Source organism: Phalacrocorax aristotelis, chromosome 4 (genome assembly GCF_949628215.1).
Source record: "Phalacrocorax aristotelis chromosome 4, bGulAri2.1, whole genome shotgun sequence".
Classification (NCBI taxonomy): domain Eukaryota; kingdom Metazoa; phylum Chordata; class Aves; order Suliformes; family Phalacrocoracidae; genus Phalacrocorax; species Phalacrocorax aristotelis.
This window is the reverse complement of record NC_134279.1, coordinates 53,329,399-53,354,966: the sequence shown is the minus strand read 5'-3', so window position 1 is coordinate 53,354,966 and position 25,568 is coordinate 53,329,399. Positions and strand designations below refer to the sequence as shown.

The window sequence follows — 25,568 nt, the reverse complement described above, 5'->3', positions numbered from 1 at the left end:
TTGTCTTTTAAGAAAATGAAAAATAAACCACAAAATAACACTATACAAACTTTCACATGTACATAAATAGAACATTTTAAGTATAATGATAATCCTTTTCATTTCACAAGCTTCCTTCTGTGTGGGCCTCGGCTTCAAAGTAAAACCTAGAGTTCGTAAATAATTCTGGTTTTAATAACAAATCAGTTAGAAGCAATTTTCATCAACATTAAATATTACTTATTTCATTGATTTTTTAAACCCTATTAAGCAATTACAGAATTTTAATATGAATTCAATATACTTTTAATACATAAAAATCTAAGAAGCAATAAACCATTCCGTTTACTCCTACACTGAACACAAATTCCATCTTCCTATAACTCATGAACACCAGACACTCTTGGGTCACTTCAACACAAAAACCCCAAAATATTTGAAAAGAAAGTTCAGTGCAGTCCTATAAGCAGCAAAATGGAGGGGCAGAAACGTCAAGATCATCCTCCACACTACACATTCTAGTTTCAGCATTAGAAAGTGGAACTGGAAGTCTTCAACTTGCCTCATAAGTCTGTCTTCATGTTTCACAATTTGAATCTTTAGACAAACAACCTGGTGATTTCTCCCACACAGCACCTCTCCCTCCTGTCTGCCTGGCCTAGGGTATACCTTGCTTTGGTCAGCAGCTCCACTACGTTATTTCATTAATTTAAGTCAACTCCGCTGACCCAAATGTAAAACCTAAGATAATCTCTTAGCTTGCTCAGAAATTTTCTTTTCTCCCTTAAATTTCAGCTAGGAAACAAGAGACCATTTTCAGATCATTAGCTCCATATACCCTATTAAACACATTTTGATGTAATGAGTGGCAATTTTTCTTCACCAAGATAGCCAGCACAGCCCCAATAATTATGACCAAGATAACTAACTGCCCTACAATACTACATTTCCCATTCCTTGTGGATGAGCTCTGATTGTGTGCACATCTACAGTAGGCATATAACAACAAATCTGAATAAGAGAGTAGGTTGGCTTCACCGCTCTCCTGAGTAAATGTGGTTTTGCATAAGTAGTGACATGGGAACGTTTCCATAGAAGGACTGGGGCACTACTGCAAGGACTCACACACGCACACAAGTCAGTGAGAAAAAGTACAACTTTCAAATCTCTTTTCTATTTCTACAAATCAGTGTCAAAAGTATTTTCTCTCTATTTAGTTTTTTGCTTTTCATGCTTCTATGAAAAACATTAAAAAGTATAAAAAGATGTTTTTATTCAAGTAAATACAAAAGTTCTGTAACAGTTTTAAACTGATGATTTTTAGCACAAGTTAAAAAAGTAGTTCTGAGGAAGAAACACAAGTAAAAGGACTAATGAAAATGTAAAGATGAAGGGAAACAGGCCATGGAGAGACAAGCAGTAAACAAAGCTGATGCACACCCTGGAAAACACAAATTCTTAATAAGACAAAGCAGGTCCTTGTGGTCTGAAAAGGTTAGTTGAAAAGGAACCCCAAAGACGCAAAGCATGCATAAGTTTTCAGGATGTTTAAAAAGAAGTCTTTTGTAACTTTTAACCACACACAGCATGCATTGTTCAAAACAATATATTTTATGATCTGTTCCAAACAGAAGAGCATCAATAAGGAAGAAAAATCAAAAAATACAGAAAAATTGAATAAAAACTGCACAGCCGTTATGGAAACACACTACTAAGGCAGTGTTTGGAGGACAGAATCAACAATAGATGGGGAATGGGGCTAAGGAAAAGCACAAAGAGTGCAGAAGAAAGTCTCCTTATTCAGTGTTTGTACCTGACGTCACAATGGAGTAGAGGAGATTAGGCCTGTTTACTTCTCTCAGTCCAGCTAGAACATGCTCAGTAACTCTGTTTGGTTATGACTAAAAGGATTTGGAATATATCTACCTCATCTGATTTGGACAGATTGATTTAGAAAAATCATTGAACTGGTACCAACCGTATTTTCAGATATCTATCATGCCGCCTAAGAGGTTGGGATGACACACAAAAAAATAGCCCAATACTGTAGCATAACAGTTTAAGTTTTCTCCTAAAACTGTGAATGCATGTTTTAACATACGCAGTTGCTTTATCTTTCCAGTGGTAAGATCTTCATTGCCTTTGGAATCAAGAAAAGAGTACCTTTCTCAGACACAGGCTGGCTTTTGGTAAAGTTTTAGCTGAAGCAGATATGTAACAAAATAATTACTGCTCAGTGATTTAAGTCTTGCTAAATTATAAGCAAATAAAACCAGGGTCTTAGAATAGAAAGTGTCGAGCATCATTAACTACAAGCACTGCTACCTGTAACTGCATTCACGACCAAACATCTCCAATGCATGCTAAGCTATTAGGAATATAGGAAGGCTTTCTGCCAGCAAGGCAAAATAATCCAGTTTCAGCAAGATTGGCACAATGTCTGATCTACCTAAATAGATCAGTTTCAAGGGAGCATCTGAAAAAGTTTAACAATAACATCTACAAAGAAAAAGTACATGAACACATACATGAAGGCTATGGGGGACCACGGTCCTCATGATACATCGAATCAAACCCCCTTTGTCACTCATAAGACGAACCATAAACAAACCACCCTGTCATGTTTCTCTTTGCGTAACCATGGATGTACAAAGCAATCGGTAACCCTACTGCAAGATAAGACAAATACTGCAAAGATGAAAACCTGCACCTCCTAGCCCGTCTTCAGCTGAACAGTACATAGTGTCCTATCAAGGAAGTGGGTAAATGCAACACTTCCACAAATAAGAGGACATGTAAACAGAGATATTGCTACTTGAACCTATTAGGATGCATTCTTTTGCTTTCTATATATTCTTACATCAGTGAAGCATTAAGCCCATTCTCCACTTTAGCAAGAGCATCTGCAAAAAAAAACCCCACCCCAAAAAGCTGCGAGCACAGCAATACATATGCTCATTCACTACAACGCATCATTCTGCATAGCACACTTCATTGCTGGGGACAGTGCCATCATGACTTTCCCCCCCCCCCCCCAGTTTCCAAGGCAGCTCAGGTACAGTTAGTTCAATTGTTTCATTCCATGCTCCAGTGTACAGGATGAAAGCTTATTAAAAGCTTATTTGAAGTTTATTCTTGCCCCATACAAATTAATTTCAATCTCAAATTGAAGTGGAATGTCTTCCTTGCCTGAGGTTGAAAAAGAGATGCTTCTGTTTAAGGCATTACTGTTCTAGTAGCAATAAAATCTACATACTTACTTAAATTACCTAGAAATGCATTGTGCCTTGTAGAGTGGGTGGATAGCATTAGTAGTCCAAGTGTGATGTCATCTGAACAAAAGTCGTCTTTGGCACAGTCTTCTGAAAAACAACAACAAAAAACCCCACAGTTCTAAAAAGATGAATCCATTCAAAACAACTTTTAGAGCTGAGTCCTTGATTGCTGCTGTTTTCTCTCCTGCCATTTCAGACACTTTATTTCCACCCCTAAACTGTCCACAATTTCACTTTCCAATTTCTCTATGCAACATAATGAAGTAAATACACATGAAGGAGAACTTCAAAAGTGCATACCACCTTTTACGTAGCTTTGGCACTACCAGAAATCCGAATCTGCGAGACAAATGCAACAAGCCTAATGGTAACATTAAAGTTACAGTTCTAACAATGCCTACAAAGCATTAGTATTACAATTATTACATTACAATTGCTTTGGGGTATATTATGACCTTGCAGAACATCAATAATACACCAGGCAAATTTCTGGAAAGAAAATACATCAATACAGTCTTAACTCTGTGTGTGTACTACAGTTCAAACAGGACACGTGGTCTACCTCGAAACACAGTTTAAAACTCTCAGAGAACATGGTACACAACAGCGTAAGAAAGACTCAAACATCTTCCCCTCACTAACGAAAAACTAATTTCAATAAGCTGTACTGAGCAGAAGCTAACTATACAATAGATATTTCTATACACAAACACTCTACTTACTCCACAAAAAAATACCTCCCTGTCTTCCGCAGATCACAAACTCTGTAATCCCACATACAGTGCTGTGTTTTGAATACGCACGCGCCAATTTGGTAGCATAGTTTTTACTGCTGACAATCCTGCTGGGAAAACCACTGCCAGTTATCACTATTGATACTCTCTATTCAGCACTCCCATGTGGCAAAGTATATCCTTTCAGGTATACGTAAATCTGTTTCCTTCCATCAAATGCAAGCATAGGCAGATTTCCTTTGACATAAGATAAAAAAAAACCCAGGAACTTCAAACCCCCTGTTCTTTACCGCTCTGTGCCCCAGTACATAGAACCCAAAGAAGCAGCTGTCAAGGTGGGGTAGAAGAATGCCTATGTTTGAAGAAGTTCTACTGGACAAGCCAAACGGGATAAGAAAGGTGGACCATTATCATCTACTTATCTACTTTTCTATACAGTAAAATGAAATAGTCTAGAGTTAGAAATCAATGTTTTGAATCAAATACCAGTATATAGCTATATAACTATATAGGGCAGGAAAAGTGCCCAGGTGCCATTTTAAAAAGCAACCTATAGAAGTTTATGAGAGATTATTTTTCATTTCTTATCCCAGCAGTATTAAAATTAACATAACTACATACAAATAAAGTATAAATTTAATTGACCATATAAAGGTAGTACCAGTTTAACTAAAATAATTTTGAAATGCAATTGCAGTTATTTTAATGAAAAGAAGTTTATGATCCTTTTGACTTAAAGTGGTAGTGCCTCAATTACCTTTGATGTTAGAAGCTTCTATAGCCCCACTTCAATTGTGCTGAAACTCATAAAAAGTCCTTCAGCTTATACAAAAACTGGGTGTAATAGGAGGCAGTGACAGAGCAACATGAAAACCTGAGACTGAATTTTCAGGCACAGTTGCCTATTTTGCCGCTCACTTTAAAAGCAAGTTAAATTGACAGCAAAATTTCTTAAGGGGTTAAAAGAAAAATTCTTAGTACTAGAATTTGCCCTGATATTCCTGCCAAACCAATCAAACCAGCACATTCTCAAATCCTTTTCCTGTCTCATCTTTTTTTTTTCCTTCATGAAAGCCAAACCCACCAACATAATTCATAAGTTTCTACATATCTTTTTCTTGCCCCAATTCCTAACACCTTCTAGTTACTCCTCATCTTGATTCAGACTACTCTTCTGATTTTATTATGCTTTCCAGATCCTGCAAAATAACACATTTTCCCTCTTTTCCTTCAAATCCCTACACTATTTGGGCTTGCTTTATGCTGTCTTTTGCCTCTATAGTGTCATCTTCCTCTTTGCTGATCTACCTTATTCTGTTCTTAGAAATCCCAACTTGTTCAATTCACTCACTTAAGTGTGACTCACTTATTAATTTGAATCCTTGTTCCCCTTTCTGAGGTCATTCTCCTCATTTTCTATGTCAGAGAAATTCAGATCACAAGCTCTTCAAGGCTGGAACTGTATCTTATTATCTATGAAACATCATGCAAAGCCTTAGTGCAGCACAAAATGTTTAACTACTGCTTTTGAGCTGGAAAAAAAAACAATCTGAAAAAACTTAAGTACCGTATTTGAACAACAAAAACATTTTCAGAAAACATATTTTAAGCAAAATTGCTGAGATGTTAGAGGCTTATCATTGGAACTACCATATAGTTCCAAACTCTAGTTTCATCCTCAACCATGCAACTGCTAGTAGTAGCTTGATTATATATAATGAATGCTGCTGCTGTGGATGGCAAGAAAAACTATTTAATCACATTACTACATTAAAATTGACAGCGATGCGGGGGGAAATCTGCATTCCTATTCCGACAGTTCTTGGAAGATGTGATTCATGCTGCTACTTGCTTTTCTACTCACAGTCAGAGGAAAATCCGGTTTCCTTTATAATATTTGTTGTTACTATGAAAACTACTTTAAAATAAGCACAAGTCAAAGTCACCTATTTTGCAGTCCATTATGAGATTTTAAAAATGAAGTATTTTAATACTTGAAATTAATGAATTCAAATTTGTGAATACTATAAAATTTGTGAAGATATCGGTTACTGAAGGCTTAAAAAGTATATTTGAAATTTCTGAGCTGAGCAGGGAATTCTCTAGAAATGAAAGCAGCAAGCTAATAAAGTTTCCTTCACTTTCATCATTACTAAGACTAGGAGAAGTTTCTCTAAACCTATCAGCAGGACACACTACAATTCTCCACTGAGACTTGATAAAAATCTTACAAGTTGAACATGATGAGGTAAATTTCAGTCTGCTGTTTATAATAATTAATAGGTAGTGCAAATACAGGCAAGACAGGAAAGAACCAGAGAAATGTCATTCTAGACAGAAGTCCAGCTCCTTCTGCTTTTCAACTAATAACTCCATGTTACAAGACAGAGGAGTAGTTGGCTTACAGGAACTCCCATTTGGAAGGTACTATCTTTTGTTCTTATGCTGAGAGAAAAATCTTATTCTTGGGCTATGAATGGACGTATTCCATAAAGTAACTGGTATGAACAGACATCCTTAGTCTGCACCCTTTCAGTATTATCTCTCCACTATTAAAAGCACTTATTTTCTGTGGCCTTTACATTGAAAAGTCCTATTTCTTCAGCTCAGGTTACACTTTCTTTTCCTCTTTACTACTGAAAGTGAGGTCTAAGTTCCAGTCTTTCCAAAGAAATACACCTAAACCATTTTTTCTCCCAAAACAATGGGAAAATATTAATTTAAACACAGCTTAAAACTACTCTTTTAATTTCAGAAGGATTTATTTTACGTACTAAATCAAACTAAGACCAGGCAACCCTGCAGCCACAGGCATGTGTATCATCTAATATATGACGTTATATCGCCATATCTTACCATAGTATCATCTAATTCCAATGACAGTACTAAATAATTCCATGTAAACAGTCAGAATATCTTCTACCAGCTTATCATTAGGTAAGCTCTTCAGCGGGCAGTAAAGCACAGTTCTGACAGCTCTACCCTTCTTTCCCCCACCATGAGAAGCCAGCTTCCCCTGCTGGCGTACCTCTGGCACACCACGACATTCTCAGTCCCCATCCCCTTCCAAAACAGCCCAATGCTCTGCCGGTCTCCTCGAGCCCTGTTGGCACATACAACCATCTCCTGTTCTCCCACCCAGCACGTGCTGAAAAAACCAAGTCAGTACCTAACTCAAAGTGCATTAGCTCTCTCTCAAGAGAGGGTAGTGACACGTTTCTCTCTACCCAGTTGGCCTATTTTCCCCAAACCTGGGGGAACATTACAGTCTGAGTTTTCTATCCTTGCTACAAACGTGGCTGCAATTGATCAACGATTTTAAAAGCTAGTGGCGAGTATATAAGGAAAGAATGAGAGAAAACAAGGAAAAAGCATAAATCATGTTTCCTTAGGAAATTGGGCTTAAAAAGGCAACTCCCTACAGCTTTAAATGGAGAAAATTTCTTGGTTGTTTACTGAGCCAAGGGAAATAAGCAGATTTTGGCAAAACATTTCCTGATTTCTCTGGCTTTTCACAACTTCACACTTAGGTTTCAAATATACCTTTAGGGGACTGAGGACTGGGAAAGTTACTCCGTGTAACAAGACAGTTTTTCCCCTAATACATCTTGAAGCTTTTGGATGACTGATGAAAGCTCAGATAACCCAAGCCTTTCGCACTTCTCTGACAAGACCCATCTGAAAAATTACGAACCTTCTACCTTACCAAACCAGCAGGAGTTTACCCTCTCCAAATTCACAACGACCAGTAGACACCTAACTGATGAAATATTACCCTATCAGGGTGCATGTCAGTATTAGCCACAACTAAAAAGGCAAAACCTGTCTGTGACATTACATTAAACATGCAACAAAATAGCCACCAAACACATCAAATGCTCTTAAATGCCAAAAACTAATATTTGCTATGTCATTAAAGACTTTAGTCAAATGTAAATAAAACATAAGTCGCCATTTTACAACAGCAGCAGCATTCTCAGAATTGGAAATATGAAATTAGCTATATTAATACACTTTATTTTGAAGTATTTTTATTAGGCAGTTTAGTTATCTCACACTCTCATTCTCTAAGATCATCATTTAATATGTAAAAACATATATTTCCTCAGGTTTTCTAATGCACATGTTAGGAAATTCACACATTATCTTTCCTCCCTCCTACAATAGCCACTTGTTACAGGCCTGCCTCCCCTGTGTTGACAAACATTTGCCCCAACAGTATTAAAGAGCTGGAACTTTCTGGATATCTAGTAGTTCAGCAGATAGTGAGATGCTTATGGGATCTGAGATCATCCTTCTGCAAGCAACTGAGATATATTCACAAACCTGTGGAGCTGCAAGCTAAGAACTCTTGTAGATATCGTTGTTAGCAGCACTATGCCCAGTAATAAAGCACTTAAAATTCAAACATCATGCTGAATGATCAGCCCGTTCCCAGGTACTCCTTCTCTTCTAAGCATCCCACAGCAACACCACTACCACGTGATGAACTAATAATTAAGTTTTGCTGCCTGCTCGGGCTGTAATAGGCAATACTTCCCTAAACTATAGTCTTCACTAGAAGAGATTATTAGCAGGTCACAAAACAGAGGTTTAATACAACAGGATCCACAGTTCTAAAGTACCAAAGCCAGGGACCAATGTATCACTCAGGAAGACTTTTGAAAAAGTTACTGGAGACAGAGATGATAAAGGTGAACACAATATTATGCCTTTATCTTCACCTGTTTCTGAAGGCCTAGGACACAGGTAAGGTTCGTACTCACAGTCCTGGACCCTGTCCTTGACATACATAGCTAAGCTTTTCCCATCAAAACAGGAGTAATATGTTCTTTTAACATGCCAGCAGGAGGAAAAAGATGTGCTCTCATTTTGTCCAGCAGCACGGGGTTACAGCACAGTAACCTGGAGCAGAGAAGTCTGAAAGCCAATCTCTATTCTGTCAGAAGGGATTCAAACCATAATCTCTCAGCAGGCTCCCTGTTGCACTGGGAAGATGGATCAACTCACAACTTCCCATTTTAGTGGTAATCTTCAGAACATGGATGAAAAAAAAGTAAAGCTTTGCTGGGCATAGCAGAGCCAGCAGTCTGCATGCCTCTCTAGGGAGAAGGGCACCCAAATGAGAGACACAAGTCCTGCCTTCCAGTTCTTAATGGCATTTAAAATTTTAAATGGAAGAAAACACAAAATAGTTTTTGGAACACAGGCCAGAACACAGGTACTCCTCTCCTTTTTCTCCAAGAAAATAAGTGGCCTAGTATCTCTCTTCAGCCCAATTAGACCTTAAGCATCTTGTACACAAGGAAAAGTGGATTTTTCGGGTTTAGGGTTTTGTTGGTTTGTTGATTTTGGCTTTTTTTTGGATGGTTGGTTTGTTGGATTTTTTGGCTGGGTTGTTTTTTTTTTTAAAAGGAGACCTCATCAAAGCCTTTTCCTTCTTCCCCCTTTCTGTTTCTGAACAAAAGGGAGAGTCACCACAGGGTTTTGGTCCAAGTCCAATCCCATAGGTGTGCCTGAGGTGTGGTTTGAACATGCCTTTGGACAAGTGAATGCCTAATTTACAGATTGCCTAATTTATGAATAGTAAACAGATCTAGATGCCAAGATGCTCAGTTGTGACAAGATTATGGAAGATCTGAGTGAGAACAAAATTTCAAGGTGTTTAGAAAACTTTATTAGTGAAAACCTAGAGACCTTTAAAATTTAGCCAACACATGGCTACGATTTTATTTGGGGCTAGATACCCAAAATCCATCCGAATCACAGTTTTGACTCATTTATATTATTTTATGGTTCTGGCCATATACCAAAATAACATGAATCAAAACTCTTCTCAGAGACACCTGCAAATATCCTTTTTAACGGAACTGTAAAAGAACCTCTATAGAAGAACAAGGCCACATATATTTAGCTTTAAAATCCACTTTAGATGGATCTGTCTTACTCCAGGAACTGTTTTCTTCTATTTTAACATAAGCATAATGGTCTAGCACCATTTATCTTGTGGCACCAGGCCGTCATTATGGATAAAGTAATATTAACCTCAAAACTGAAGCTTTCTCACATACTCTGAGATTATTAAACACACCATTATAAGGACAAACCATTTAAGCAGCCACATTTATGCCAAATTTGGCTACATTTTTATCGTGGAGATGAGGAATGCCTGCAGTATCTACTAAGCTTTGTAAGAGTCACTCTCTAAATACACCTTTATCAGTCTTGAACCTCATAGGGTATATCTAATTTTTAAGTATCTATATTTAATAAAATATTAATACCACTGACGATGATTTTATAATATACTCACGGTGCTCCTCTGAACATCAGTGCAGAATAAGAAAACTAATTCAGTGATTTTAATGACAAAATGTAACAGTTGGAAAGGGTCCAAAGTATGCACCACTGAACTGCTGAAAGAATCAGAGAACCAATGAATCTTTGTTGCTTCCACATAATACTAAGTATACCAGAACTGCAGAGCGCCAAAACTTTTTACATATATGATTATATATTCTGAAAGCAGCTATAATTAAGAATTTGTATTACACACAAAACGTATGGTACGAGAATATTAAGGCTATAAAATTAAACACTCAGGCATGAGGTATGCCAAAATTAAAGTGGCCTTTGCATTACAAAGGAATTTTGTGGCAGCAGTAGGGGTTGGAATTCAATCCTTCAGGGCAGAACACAGCTGCATTAACCATGAGTCTCTTCCTCTTCCATGATTTTGCATTTCACATCTTATAACTCCTGCAACAAATGAACTGGGGAACGACCAACAAACAGTTTCAATTTATTACAGACTGCCATTAACTGAGGTAATAAGCAAGTGTGATAAGTTCTTTTCCCCAGATGGACCACCCACAGAAGTGAATAAGATACCTTCCCAATGGATGTAGCCAGATTTGCTTCTGGTAGAGTTACACTGGAATCTTTTATTTCAGACTCCTATACCTCTTTCTAATCTGAAAGACAACTAAATTCAAAATAAATTCAAAATAATACCGATAGTACTAATAATAATCCAGCATTAGTAGAAGATGACAGAGACAGTTGAATGGTCTGGCCACACTCTATAGTCTCACAGATTTTTTTTTTTTTCCCTCTCTAGAGATAAAGCTACCTTAAGACAGCTGCTGCTCTCCCAGCAGCCTGGCAACTCTCTCCTGTTCTTGTGCCACCCCTTTGGTGGTGCCAGTACAGCTTTCTACAGAGTGAACCAACTCAATTAACATAGAAAGGTTAAAAATATATTGCAAAATAAATAAATAGAAGGTAAGTATGGTAGGAGGAACTACTACTGTCTTTGCTATGCAACAATCTACTAACACCATCTGTCCTCGGAAACATTTCTAGATCTGCCTTATCATCTGGTATTTATAATTTCCAGCATTCATACGGAAGCAAGTACTTTAAAAAGGCTGAAACACTAAAATGCACTTTTCTTTACTTCAAACATCTACCAAAGCCTTTTCCTCACGAAAAAATAACTCATTACAATGTGATAAAAAGGAAGGCACCTTAGCTGTAATTCCACTTCTTCCTAATTACATTGTGTGTTTTGTATTAAAAACGGAATTAGGGTACTAATTTTCTATTCTACGAGAACTAACCATATTCTTCAATATATGAAGTTAGGCTGAAGCTGTGAGGCTCTAGACAGCAAATTACACATCTCTCCTGGAAGGATACATAGCTAAAAAAATGAGCTGTTTTCAAATTGTGAAATTACCTAGAGAAGAAAACTGCATTTTTGCTTCACAACTAATTTGCAACACAAGTCTATTATTTTTAGCAAAAACCCTCACAACTTTTCACCTTGATAAAAACATTTCATATAAAGAACATGTGGGGAGCGTGGGGGTTAACATCTCTACTACTAAATTTGTATCTTCAACTTTTTGCACAAGTTTAAAATACAGCCAAAAAAATAGCAAAAGCCCAAAGCTCTCAAAAGCAGCAGTTTCCTTGGCAAGAGCACTCCATCCACAAAGATTCATGACTTCAGTGAAATTTTATACTAACAAGATAATTAACCAAGACTAAAAATTAAATTTAAAGTAATTACCACTGAGTTTTTAAATTGCTGAGTACAAGAAGTGTAAGATTAGCTACAACAGAAAGCTTATGGGATTCTTGGAACATTAATAAAGAAAACACTCTCTGCTTTCCTCACATCCTTTTATTTTACCTACATGTGTTAAACTTTTCTATATAAGAACACAAAGCGGAAGAAATAAAAAACAAGACATAGCTGAATAACATCTTAAACTATTAAATATCAACCCGGGAGTTGTGTGGGTTTTTTTTTCTCCTGTTGGGACTGTTTCTTAAGAAGAGGTAACTCTTGCCTTACCAACAAAATTCTCAGACCATAAACATGCTAGCACCCACATGCAACCAAAAAGCTCTAACCCAAACATGTAATGTTTGGTAACCTGAAAGCAGCATCTGTAACACTTTTAAGAAAATATCTTAAAAGGTTATACATGAAAATCAGTAGTTTATTAAAAAATCTTTGCAGAGCTACCTGTGCCGTCAAGTCAAATTCCTCTATTATATCAAATACTGCCTAATTCCAAACAGCAGGCCCAAACCCCACAGATATTCATGGACAGAATCGGTTTTATTCCTGTAAGATTAAACAGCGTGAAACAACTGCAACTGCTCATACTGAAGTTTGCCAGAACTACGACAGTTGAGGTGTATTTCTCAAGTACTTCTTTCACTAGAGTGTTTGCTTAAACAATGCCCTTGCCTTCTGGCACACCTGTCACCCAGAGAAGTGATCTAGGTTAAATATAACCACATTTAAAAAAAAAAAAAAAAGGTAGTTAATTTTAACCTGGATCATTTCCCCAACCCAGTTACGGGACATGGTTCCATGAACCGTTGTGCTGGTACAGCTGAGGGGGGCAGCAAAGAGGTGAGAGCTGGGAGCAAGGAACAGGCAGGCCTGTTTAAATCAACACTGCCACCAAAAGCGCTGCTTGTCAAACTATGTCATAAAAAAACCCACTTGAAAGATTTAGAGCATCAGGGTCTATGATCAGCCACTCAGCTGCTACATGCTACTTCATATCCCAGCTAAACTTTCCTTGTGCCTCTTAGCAGGTCAACTTTTAACATGTACAGGAAAACAACGGCCATATAAAAATCTCTCTACCAATACATTTGATTAGTTTATAAGTGCTCCTCCTCATAAACAAACAAAAAGAGAACATTTCAAATTTATATCCAGGCCTAAAGTACCAGGAATTTGGAAGTGAAGCCAAGCAAAAATCAAAATCTACCTTAACAGAAACACAAAAACGTAGTACCACGGATTTCCAGTCCCTCAGCGGTCGGTCATGTTTTGCACATGTACACATAGAGTATTCGACATACTGATTGTAAGGATGCACCTAAGTCGGGAGAGGACCGGAGCTGCTGAGAAGTCCTCACATTTAAGGGCGCCAACACACTGCAGGCACCGCAATAAAGTTATCAGAGGGAAAAGGAAATAAAACGAGCCCAGAAAGCGCGTACTCAGCCCCGCACCCCGCCGCTCCAGTCCACCTGCCGCAGGAGCGCCCGGAGCCCGAGGCCGCGCCGAGCCGTCCCGCCGCGGGTGCCCGCCACCTCAGGGCCCAGCCGCCTCCTCAGGGCGGCCGCCGGTCGGGCACCCGCTGCCGCGGCCCCCGCCCGCCCAAACGCTCGCCTCACCGCGCCGCGCCGCCGCAAAGCTGCCCCTGGGAGCACCGCCGGCCCCCCCCCCCGGCGGCGGGGGCGGGAGGAGCGGGAGCGGCCCGGGCGGGCGCCGGGCCAGGCGGGCAAGGCTCCAAACGTGCCCGGGAGTTGTGACAGGAGCAAAGTGGGTCACCGGGCCTAGCGGGTGCCCCGCGAGCGCCCCCCGCCCCCGCCGGCGGCCGCCCCCGCCCGCGCCCTGCCCAAGGGCAGCCGCTGCCCTCCCCGCGCGCCGCCGGGGCACCCGCCGCTGTCGAACTTTAACGGCTCCCCTCCGCTCCATCCCCCCCACTCCCCACCGCCGCCGGGCCCGGCCGGACCCGCCCGCCCCGCGCCCGCAGCGCGCTCTTCTTACCGGGCGCCGCACGGCTGCTGTCCGCCCGCCTGACCTCTCCCGGCGAAAGCCGCTGGCTGCGCGCAGCCCCGAGCCTGCCGCCGGCGCGGAGCCTCCTCCCGCGGCAGCACCAGCAGCCGGGCTCGGCAGTCCCGTGTGTGCGTCTGTGTGTTCCCCCCCCCCGCCTCCCGCTCTCGCTCACACCGCGCCTGCGCCGCCGGGCCCACCGCCGGCAGCCGCGGCGCCTCGCGCCACCGCGCGTGCGCCGAGGCGCATTGCACCCCGCAGCACCACGGCCCCCCGCGCCGGGCCGCCGCCGTGCCGCGCTGCGCATGCGGTGCCCGGCGCGGCCGCGGAGGTGATCTCCACCTCCCCTCCACTCTCCACCCGCCTGTGTACGCGTGCGCGGCTGTGAGGGGGCTGCACAGGCGCAGTGGCCGCCGCGCCGCCCTGACCTCGCCTTACCTCGCCTCACCTCACCCCGGCTCCGCTCCGGGAGGAGGAGGAGGAAGAGGAAATGGCGGTAGCCGCGCTACTCAGTGGGGCGTGAGCCTCCGGCTGCGGCGGGCGGTGCTCCTGCCGGGTCAAGTCCCGGCGCCTCGGGAACGGGAAAGTTCTACTCGGTGAGACCCAGCAGCACCACGTCTCCGTGGCTCGGGGCGTCCGGGCTCTCCCGCTCACTGGGCCGAGGGTAGCCGGGCTGCGGGGCGGGGAGCCGGGGAGTGGTGCCCGGCCGCCCTCCGCCCCCGGGCGGCGGGGCCGCGGGAGGCTGTGAGCGATGGGCGGGGCGGCCCGGCGGCCGGAGGGGCTGCCGCCGCTCCCGGCGCGGTGTTGCGGGGCTCGTTGTCCTGGCGGGCGCGGAGCCCGGGGCCCAGCCTCCGGCGGGGGTCCCGCCGGACAGAGGTGCTCCTCTGCTGAAGCGTGGTACCTGGTACAGCCCGGCGTTCTGGGCCGTGTCCCTGCTTGCGGCACGGTACCCTGCGCCCGGCCACGCGTTCGGTCCCCGAGGGGAACGAGCAGCATCTGGGATGCTCCCTGCGAGCAGGCGTGCCGCCGCAAGCTGTTTGGGGGCACGGGCAGCCCGTCCTGACGGTGGTCGGTGGCTTCTTTTACCGGTGTGCATAAACTGGTAAAACATAACGGAGTGGCCGAGAACAGGCTTGACCTTCTTCTCGGTCCTGTTGTCTCTATACAATCCTTTTAGTATCAGTTTTATAAAACATGGTTACCTAACGTTAAAAATGGGGAATGATCCTTGCTGAGTTTAAAATCTCTACTCCTAATCAAATCCTGTAACTTTTAAAATACTGTACTAGTATTGCACAGTTTGTACAATTTGTGTTGTACGGTCCTAATATTGGCAGTTGAAGTCTGAGGGATTTCTGGACCATCACACTGATGGAAGGCTCACAGTAAGTAAGCTTCCTGCTTTCTGACTGAAAAGCAGCAATTTAAATCCATTCTTCTCATTTGCTATTCCTTACAGTTTGGGGTTTTTTTGTGTGGCTGCAAGGTAAAAGAGTTAATTGTGAACTTGATAAACTGAAGTGCCCTGTATGGGACTGAAATATTTTTGTTAGGCAGGCTACACAGTGGTGAGGTGTAGATTTGTTCAGAAAATGTATCATTTCAGCACAGGAAAACGCAGCTGTGGTAGAGGTTTGCAGGACTATTCGGTGGTCTTGTGTTTGTGTTGGTTGAGCTTACAAAAACTGTAAGATGCGCCTGTATTATTGACTTTAGAGAGACAGTTGTGAAACGGCCTAGCTAATAAATACAAAGATCATCAGGTACCACAGTTAATCAGAAAGGTGACTAACTGGTACTGCACTGGTTTTATGTGGAACTGTAATGGGTTCCAGCCATACTGCCTACTGCAGGACTGGAATATGAATCATAAAATCATTAAGGTTGGAAAAGACCTCTAGGATCATCAAGTCCAACCATCAACCCAACACCACCGTGCCTCCTAAATCATGCCCTGAAGTGCTGTGGTTACATGTTTTTTAAACACCTCCAGGGATGGTGACTCCACCACTTCTCTGGGCAGCCTGTTCCAATGCCTGATCACTCTCTCAGTAAAGAAATTTTTCCTAATATCCAATCTAAACCTCCCCTGGTGCAGCTTGAGGCCATTTCCTCTTGTCGTATCACTAGTAATTGGGAGAAGAGACCAACACCCACCTCACTACAACCTCCTTTCAGGCAGTTGTAGAGAGCGATAAGGTCTCCCCTCAGCCTTCTCCAGACTGAAAACCCCAGCTCCCTCAGCTGCTCCTCATATATGTAAATGTGCAGTGATTATGTTAGTATAAACCTGTTCTGGGTGCAGCAGAACATAGCAGCAAACTGTTTCCTGTAAAACAAAATATTGCTCAGTGGTAGTAGTATGTAAATATTCCCAGGGTTTTTTTCTCAGTTACAAGGATGTTTATTTTTCAGTTGATCTCCTAAACAGCAATATATCTGAAAGCATGATTTCAAAAATGTATCTGTCTAAGCTTAATTAGCGTTCGTGTCTGGAGTGAAGTAAGGAGCTTGACCTGGCTGTAAAATCTTCTGGATTTTTCTTTCTGGATTACTTTTCAGGTAGATCAGTTTCCCAACTTGATTCACCATGTGACCAAAATCTTATGCAAAGGTACGTGAGGGACAGGAACCTCTTTAGCCATAATGTTGCGAAAGAGCCAAGTTAAGTTAGTTCAGCTAACCATGAGCTCAGTTCTTCCACAGGAAGAAATTTTAAAAGCATTAGTAAAAACACGTATTTTTGTTACTTACTGATTCATAATATTCTAGTTTTCAGTTGAGGAAAATGTGATATAAACAACACTAATCATTTCATTACTCATGCAAAGGATAATGCTCCTATGGTGAAATGTGGTAAAGCTAATAGGATACAGCAGGAATGGAAAATCCAGGAGAAAAAGCAGGAATATTTTCAACAAAAATGTGTCATTACCAGAACTAGACTATGGCCAAGAAACTGGGAGGTTGAAAATAGCATCAGGCTGCTTGTGTCAAATTTGCCACAAAATCTTTAGTAACCAGTAGTAATTCTTCAGAAAAACACGGTAGAGATACTGCGCTCTCTCCACACCCTGCACGTATGGGAGCATAACATCTACCTGCTGCAATGTTGCAGCAGCAAATAATTCTTTGTGGCTTGCACGTCTTAACAATTTGGGATTTGACAGGATCAAAACAGGCAGCACAGCTGTGGAAATGACACACATTTGTGTTTTCTGCCAAAGTTATGGCCTAACCAAGGTCATTTTTTAATGCACCTTCTCTTAGAAGGAGCAGGACAGAAAGCTTAGAAGTGATGTGGTGGTTTTATAAAACTATTCTCCACCTAGATATACTTCTGGATCTTATTGTCAATGTGAGTTTGCTCTGGTGTGTAACAATAGCTTTGTTTCACTCACAAAGGTTACATGAGAGCCGACATCATTTTCAGACATTGCCGAATTCTGAGCAGTGAATCTTTTGTTAATTATTGAATGATGGGACTAGGCTGGGCCAGAAATGCAGAAATTTTCAGTGCAGTTCCATTAGCTATAGCCATGTTTCCTACAGAACTGTCGTCGCCATCTTGTGCATGATGTACGTCAGAGCCATAGAATAATCATCTGCTCACAATGTTCCTTTTTGGTCCTGACTGGCATATTCAAAAGAGGATCTGTTTGAGGAAGCTGATTTTGAAAGTGAGTTTCACATCACTCCAGAATACTAAAATCAGTGGATTTAACAAAGATGCTGACTTGAAAGCCTGCCACAATCTACTTAGTCCTTGTAAGGCAAGGTTGGCTAACATTCATTCCTAGGCCCTTTTGCTACAAATGGTGTAACAGACCAAGAACCAGAAACATCTGCTTCTAACCTGCAGATTCCCTTGGATTTTGCTGCTGCTTTGTCATATCTCATGGCTGTAATCATGATTGCACGGTCACTGCACTTCGACATAGGTAAGGGTCACCAAAGGTGAGGTTTGGCGCTTTCGTGTCATATCTAGCAACATATTCCAATTACTCCCAACGTGACAGCTGTACAGTGACAGCTTCCAGTGGGACAGCTCTTCCCTTGTACAGTTGTGTATTGTGCTGGTGTACCTCACGGCAGCCACAGTAGCGGGAGGGAGGCTCACTGCTGAGCGGAAGCGGTTGGTAGTGCTCCTTTTATAGCAGCCAAGACTGATATTTGCCTGACCTGACTGGAATCATATCTGAAGTCACTGATGACCCATTTACATTTAAAACTACTAGTTAGCTCTTGAGTTTGAAGCGTCAGATAGTGACAGATAAGCCATTATCTCTGAAATGCATCTGCTAGTTACCTCTTTGAATCTGCAAAATAAAAGTTTGTAGAAGTGGTGTCTGCCAGTAGGTGTCTACTAATAGCACTGCTGTATCATACCGGGTGGAAAAAAAGGGCTAATGTTAATTTTCTTGTTCTTAGGTATCTGTGTGCCAAGTGTTAAGTGAATGGTTTCTGGTTTATTTTTCTTTCTGCAGCCTGATGCTATAAACTGTGACAGCTGTGTGTAACTAAATCTTCATTAGCACACTGAAATTAGATTTTTTTTTTTATGATGAGTGACTGGAAAAATAACATTAATACTATGTAATTTGATTCACTCTCAATAAATAATAATGCTGAATTAGGAGCATGGGCTTTTCATTCACTCATGTAGTTTTGCTTTTCTACAGTTGTACTGTAAACTATTTTGTTAAGGATATACTTATTTTTGTTGGGAAGGAACAACTGATCCAACTGTCAGTATTTTAAAATAGTAGTAAGATTATCTTTGTTAGAGAAGATTCTTGGGCATCTGTCAAACAAACAGAACTATTAGTCGATGGATTCAGGGCCAAATCCTGACTTTATTTTGCTAATCACATAATTTTCTTTGGGTCAGCTTTTCGGGGGGGTGGGGGTGGGGTGGGGGGAACTGAGAAGGCCCTTTGCAGAGCAGAGTTCACTGCAGTTGTTTCACTGAGAACTGGAGTGTCTTGCACCCATGCTGGATAAAAGGAAGAAGTAAGTACAGGTTAGAGCCCACTGGGTAATACCCTCCCCTTACCATTGCATGTAAGCAGAGTTTGTATGAAACGGAGAATCCAGACTCCTGGTGTCAGTGACAGCCATCTGTGTGTATCCAGAGGTAACCGTGGCGTTCATTTACTACATCATTTTCTTCAACAAATCAAAACAAAAAAACAATACAAGTGAAAAAAGCTTTTTTTTTTGTTTCAGACTTCCCAAAGGAGTAAAACTGTATTTGAGCTAATTTGTCAGAACAGATGACCTGCATTAAAATTTTCTCAAGTAATAAGTGGTTTCACCACATCACTGCTTTTTGTAATGGTGTCTTTATGAGCAGAAATATTTCGTCCTGACAGTGTCACCATCATGTCCTTCTGGGGGTTTTCTTCTAAGTCAGTTTTTATTGCTCCAATTTATGCTAGTTTCCATTCAAGTTCTGTAAAAACAAATGACAATTTATTCTATTAATTGCAATAAATTCTCACTTAAGAGGAAAAGGACTTTTGTTAAAGACCAAGCTCCATCTCAACAACAACAAAAAATGGAGCCATTCTTGCGACAACCCAACTTTATCTCAGTAAAATAGCTAACCGCAAAATTGCAAAATATCCATGCTTATCCAATATCCTTACCACAGAATTACATAAATTCTTCTCTTTTTGTAGACTTTTTTCCTACAAAAATACTCAAAACCTTTTTCCACCTTTAAGCAGTGATCTTTAATTATTACAAACAAAAAATCTTCTGTAGTGTGAATTATTTAAAATTTTTTCTCATACCCTCTACTTTAAGGTCTATTCCCCCACAGTTAGCCACTCCAATGAACCTGTGTTTTATTTCACAGGTTTTATACACAAGTATTGTGGGTAAATATGTCATAGTAATTCCAAATGCAGCTGTTTACAATGTTTTTGAGAAACTTGACTTCTGGAAACTTTCTGGCTAGCAGGCTGAGATGTGCGTTAACCAGTAAACACATTGGGATGCTAGGAAAGAATGAGAAAGTATGATGACAATTCTGGTGCAAATGGTTTGTAAAATAACTGAAGTTATTAAAAATAAAGCCTTTGAAGAATAAATGTACCTTTCCCTATAGTCTGCTTCTACTTCAATTTGTTTTAAGAATTGCACCACAAATTTTATTTAGCTTCTTCTAAGATCATTGTGATTTAAAGAGCTGTCCAAATAAAAATGCTCAGTGCATACATAATAGGCTTTATAAAGTATGTCAGTAAAGCTACCAGAGGCTTCAAGTGTTGTGCCTCAATTCTGTTCTCCACCAAGTTTTTAAACCTCATTTTGTGCATTTATTGTAGAGTTTAAATGAGATTTTTTTTAAATCTCTAATATAAGTTTTACTTTAATTTCTACTGGCTTTCAGTTTAACACTTCATTACTTCTTTGTTCTTTCAGTAAAATTGAAGTAATGTTGGGGAAACCATTGTATTGTCATATTACCACCATAGGCCTATTCATTACTTCCATAGCTCCTATTTGCCATGCAATCACCATATAAACCTCAGTTAAAAAAAGAAGAACAAAGCAGTGCGGGTTTTTGTTCCTCTTCAGCCTGTAAACCTTTTAGAAATTAGAATCTTTGTTGTGACTGACTGTTGTGGTTTAACCTCCAGCCACTAAGTACCACCCAGCCTGTCGCTCACTCCTCCCTTGTGGGATGGGGGAGAGAATCCGATGAGTAAAAGTGAGAAAACTCGTGGGTTGAGATAAAGACAGTTTAACAAGTAAAGCGAAAGCCACACACACAAGCAAAGCAAACCAAGGAATTTATTCACTGCTTCCCCATTGCCAGGCAGGTGTTCAGCCATCTCCAGGAAAGCAGTGCTCCATCACACATGTAACGGTTACCTGGGAAGAAAAAATGCCATCACCTCCTACTTCCCCCAGCTTTATATGCTAAGCATGATGTATGGTGTGGGAAATCCCTTTGGTGAGTTGGGGTCAGCTGTCCCAGCTGTGTCCCCTCCCAGCTTCTTGTGCACCGCCCAGCCCACTCACTGGCAGGGTGGTTGGAAGAGCAGAAAAGGCCCTGACTCTGTCTAAGCCCTGCTCAGCAGTAACGAAAACATCCCTGTGTTATCAGCACAAATCCAAACCACAGCCCCGTCCTAGCTACTGCGAAGAAAATTAACTCTGCCCCAGGCCAAACCAGCACAGGGGCTGAAGTCAGAGCGGCTGATTTAGGGCCTGCAACGACTTCCAGCAGCACCCTCTCGTGGCCAAAGGCAGGTGCGGCAGCTTTGTTCGTAGCCGAGAGAGGCTTTGGAGGTCTCGTATTCATTGTGCTAAGGAACTTTGAGTTTCCTCCTAGACTCGTATTTATGCAGTGATAAAGTACAGAATTTGTTCTCCAGTAAACAAAAACAATGAAAAGTATGAAAAGCTGCTATTTTCTTTCTTCAGATAAGCACATTTAAATTATCGTTATTTGAACAATTTCATATCATAGAACACCAGGTTGGAAGGAAGGGACTTCAAGGATCATCTGGTCCAACCTTTCATGGCAAAAACATGGTCTAGACAAGATGGTCCAGCTTATTATTAAAAGTGTCCAGTGTAAGGAAATGATTGTGCCCCTGTGCTTGGCACTGGTGAGGCTGCACCTTGAATATTGTGTTCAGTTTTGGGCCCCTCAGTACAAGAAAGACATTGAGTTGCTGGAGTGTGTCCAGAGAAGGGAAATGAAGCTGGTGAAGGGCCTAGAGAGCAAGTCTTATGAGGAGATGTTGAGGGAACTGGGGTTGTTTAGCCTGGAGAAGAGGAGACTGACAGGAGACCTTATCGTTCTCTACAACTGCCTGAAAGGAGGTTGTAGTGAGGTGGGTGTTGGTCTCTCCTCCCAATTACTAGTGATACGACAAGAGGAAATGGCCTCAAGCTGCACCAGGGGAGGTTTAGATTGGATATTAGGAAAAATTTCTTTACTGAGAGAGTGATCAGGCATTGGAACAGGCTGCCCAGAGAAGTGGTGGAGTCACCATCCCTGGAGGTGTTCAAAAATATATAGATGTGGCACTTCAGGGCATGATTTAGGAGGCACGGTGGTGTTGGGTTGATGGTTGGACTTGATGATCCTAGAGGTCTTTCCCAACCTTAATGATTCTACGATTCTATGATTTTTTCCGCTGGCTGATTGTTCTCATTATGAAAAATTTTCCTCTTGTGTCCAGTCAGAATCTCACCAGGAGTAGCTTGTACCTGTTACACCTTGCTGCTCCCATATGACTCCTTGTAAAAAAGGAGTCTCCATCTTCTTTGTAGCCAATATTTACATACCAGAACCTGGTGATAAGGTCTCCCCTAAGCCTCCTTTTCTCAAGGCTGAACAAACCCAGCTCTACCTAGCCTTTCCTCACGTGGCAGTCTTCCCTGTCCTTTGACCATCTTTGTGTCCCTCTCCGGCCTGTCCACATCTTATTTTCATAGCAGGGACCAGAACTGTGCACAGTACTCCAGGTGTGGCCTGACAAGCGCTGAGCAGAGTGTGATGATGACTTCTTTATCTCTGCTGATGATGCCCTTTTTGATGCAACCCAGCATCCTGTTGACCTTCTTGGCCGCAGCAGCACACTGTTCGCTCATGCTGAGCTTTCTGTCCACCAGGACCTCCAGGTCCCTTTCTACAGAGCTGCTCTCCAGCCAGGTGCACTCCTGGGTTATGTTTTCCCAGGTGCAAGACCTTACACTTGTCCTTGTTGAACTTCATAAGGTTCTTGCTGGCCCACTCTTCCAGCCTATCCAGATCTTCCTGCAGAGCAGCTCTCCCTTCTGGAGTGTCTGCTTCCCCACTCAGTTTGGTATCATTGGCAAACTTCATCAGGCTACACTTGATCCCATTATCCAGATCACTTATGAAGATATTAAACAGCCTTAGGCCCAGGATCGATCCCTGGGGGACTCCACTTGTGACAGGTTGCCAGTTTGAAGAAGAGCTGTTTACCACCAGCCTCTGGGTGCTGCCTGTCAGCCAATTGCCCACCCACTGCACAGACCACCTATCTAGACCATAATGTGTGATCTGATTGCCCAATTCCTATTGCTCCTGGAAATAATACTCAATTCCTGACAAATGGGAAGAATCAAAGATGATTCCTCCTCCCAACAGGCTTAAAAAGAAGGAAAAGAGAAAGCTGGTCTGAATCTAAAAAAATGCATTGAACATTCCATACTAATTCTCAGTGCTTTTGAAAAACATCTAATAGAGTTGCTAACATATGCCAAACTAATCATGGGAGTCCTTTGACATTTCTGCTGGATCCTGTCACAGCTTTTGCTACCATTAGAGAATTTATTGGGGAACTGATAAACTAACAAAGTCGCTAGCTTTCCTCAGTTTTCATAACTGAGAGTTTTCCTATTGGGCTTTTGATTTGTTCGAGTCAAAGGGGAAAATAAAGGTTAAAAAATCCTGTTAGAGCACTCCTGCTGAGAAAAGAACCTGCAAACAAACTTCTCTTAGCATAGAGAGTGGACACCACTTTCTCAGTGAAATTCAGAAATCTCAGTGAGGTTCAGTACGTGGTGATAAGCATACACAGCAAAAGAAACCTGTCATATAATGGAACAAAAGTGAAATGATTAACTGTCACAAAGTGACTTAACAAACCAAGGAGGTCCCATGCTCTATGATTCCATTGCCCCCAAACAACTGCTGTTTCATTAGTCTATTGTATTGCTTCTTAATTACCAGTTCAAATCCCTGTATTGAAGTATTCAACATCTTAAACAAGAAAGTAATTACCTTGGCCAATAAAGATTAATTATAACCCAAATATCCTCTGGAGCATTTGTAACTTCCTTTATATACTGCTCTCCACAAATTTCTCTTAGCCCCCATACTTTTACATCTGCTGAAGACATTTCCATTCTTGCAAGCGTTGCTGCCTAATTAAAAAGTAATAATAAAAATAAGCATTTTGAACATTTAAAATGTATTTTAAATCATATCTAGTGCCTTTCTCTCAATTACTTTTAAAAGTGCTTTGAGTAACCCTTTAGCTCAAGGTCTTCTAATGTAATTTCAGAGCTGGAAAGGCTTCTATGATAATCTTTAGTCAATTAGGTAACATTAAAGTATATTTTCTTAGTTTTATGTTCCTCAGTATCGGATTTGGGAAGCTTGAGTAAAAAACATGTTGCACAAGGGTTTATCATTTGAGGAAAAGCAAGCAAAAATTAAAGCAGGTGCTAATTGTTTTTCTGATTCTGAAAATGAGACTAGTTTGAGGAAGAACTACCAGTTCTACTACATTTACAAGACAATTTAAAAATAATTAATGAAAATTGGAATGTAAAAACAGTAGGTGGCAGTCTTCAGCTGTAAAAGTACTTGCAAGGTAGAAAAGGAAAATGCCTCACTGAGATTTGTTGAAATAAAAGCAGCTATTAATTTTATTAACTGAAAACCACTATAGAAATGGCTTTTTTAAAAAAATAAAAAAATAAAAAAATATATATGTGAAGTTATTATACTCTAGCAACAATGCAGGATAATTTAGGTTAACAATTTCCACACAATTGTGTGAATTATTATCTTCCTGTGAGAATACAGCACTAGATACACAGTGTTAGCACTAGAATTATTTTAGTCATTTTAACAATGCAAAAGCAGTAAGTACAGGTAGAAGCTAGACAGAGGAAATGTTTTGATCATATTAGCATTTTTATTCCACTGCCTGTCTCATTTTTATTAGTTACAGTATGAAGTTCTGCAGAACTCAACAGAGTACTTTGTAAAATACTTACAAGAATATACATGTGAACATCCAGTATAGCTAAAATTACTAAGTCTCCATGCAAGCTGCCAGAGTTTTCTGAACCTGAATTCATAAAACATACTGACTCTGCATGGTATTGTAAGTAAAATCACAGAATCACACAAGTTGGAAGGGACCTCAGGGATCATCTAGTCCAATCTTTCTAGGAAGAGCAGAGTCCTGCTTGGAGATGACCCCTTTGACTTTAACCCAGAGGCATTCGATAGAGCAGTCGCAATGACCATAGTTGACTTTGACACATTCAAGGTGTTCCTTGATGTAGAGTGCAACTCCTCCACCTTTTCTACCTTGCCTGTCTTTACGGAAGGGTTTGTAACCGTCCATTGCGATCCCCCAGTTGTTTTGAGGTGTACCACCATGTTTCAGTTACTCCTATGATGTCGTACCCTTCTGAGTGGGAACTGCCCTCCCATCTGCCATTTCTCGGGACCCCTGCAGGGGCTGGGCAAGCTGCGCAGGCGTGGGGCAGCAACACTGGCCCTCCCTGCCCTGCGGGGCCCTGCGACGCCCTGCGGCAGGCTTGGCCATGCCACTGGAGCTTTGCCCTCGCCCTCCCTGCCACCTTGTCCTTCTCTCTCTGCCCCCGCTGGCCTCACCACGACATGGCTCTCACAGCACCCAGCACTCCTCTTGGCCCCAACAGCTGCCCTCCTGCAGCATCCCGCATTTC

The 25,568-nt window shown here is 41.5% G+C and overlaps 2 protein-coding genes and 1 long non-coding RNA gene across 8 annotated transcripts in view; 1 reads left to right on the top strand and 2 right to left on the bottom strand.

Annotated features, from left to right (window-relative positions):
* CLOCK (clock circadian regulator) overlaps positions 1 to 14,809 on the bottom strand; it is a 63,601-nt gene extending 48,792 nt beyond the window's left edge. For 2 of the 5 annotated variants that reach the window (XM_075091449.1, XM_075091452.1), the window contains exons 1-2: positions 14,079 to 14,268; positions 3,240 to 3,341 (exon numbers count right to left, since the gene is read on the bottom strand). The gene's annotated coding sequence lies outside the window, so the exon portion shown is untranslated. Of the gene's footprint in view, positions 1 to 3,239; positions 3,342 to 14,078; positions 14,269 to 14,522 lie in introns of those variants that run through there. The other 3 variants (XM_075091451.1, XM_075091454.1, XM_075091450.1) reach the window with 2 other exon arrangements.
* Positions 14,552 to 25,568, top strand: part of LOC142056522 (uncharacterized) — a 16,670-nt gene continuing 5,653 nt past the window's right edge. The window contains exons 1-3 of one of the 2 annotated variants that reach the window (XR_012660370.1): positions 14,552 to 14,680; positions 16,647 to 16,698; positions 17,947 to 18,025. This is a non-coding gene — a long non-coding RNA (uncharacterized LOC142056522). Of the gene's footprint in view, positions 14,681 to 16,646; positions 16,699 to 17,636; positions 17,863 to 17,946; positions 18,026 to 25,568 lie in introns of those variants that run through there. The other variant, XR_012660369.1, reaches the window with a different exon arrangement.
* On the bottom strand, positions 19,382 to 25,222 carry PDCL2 (phosducin like 2). The gene is given in 6 exon segments (XM_075092491.1): positions 19,382 to 19,539; positions 19,883 to 19,977; positions 19,979 to 20,089; positions 23,863 to 23,953; positions 23,956 to 24,005; positions 25,191 to 25,222. Coding segments are annotated over 6 exon segments (537 nt in total).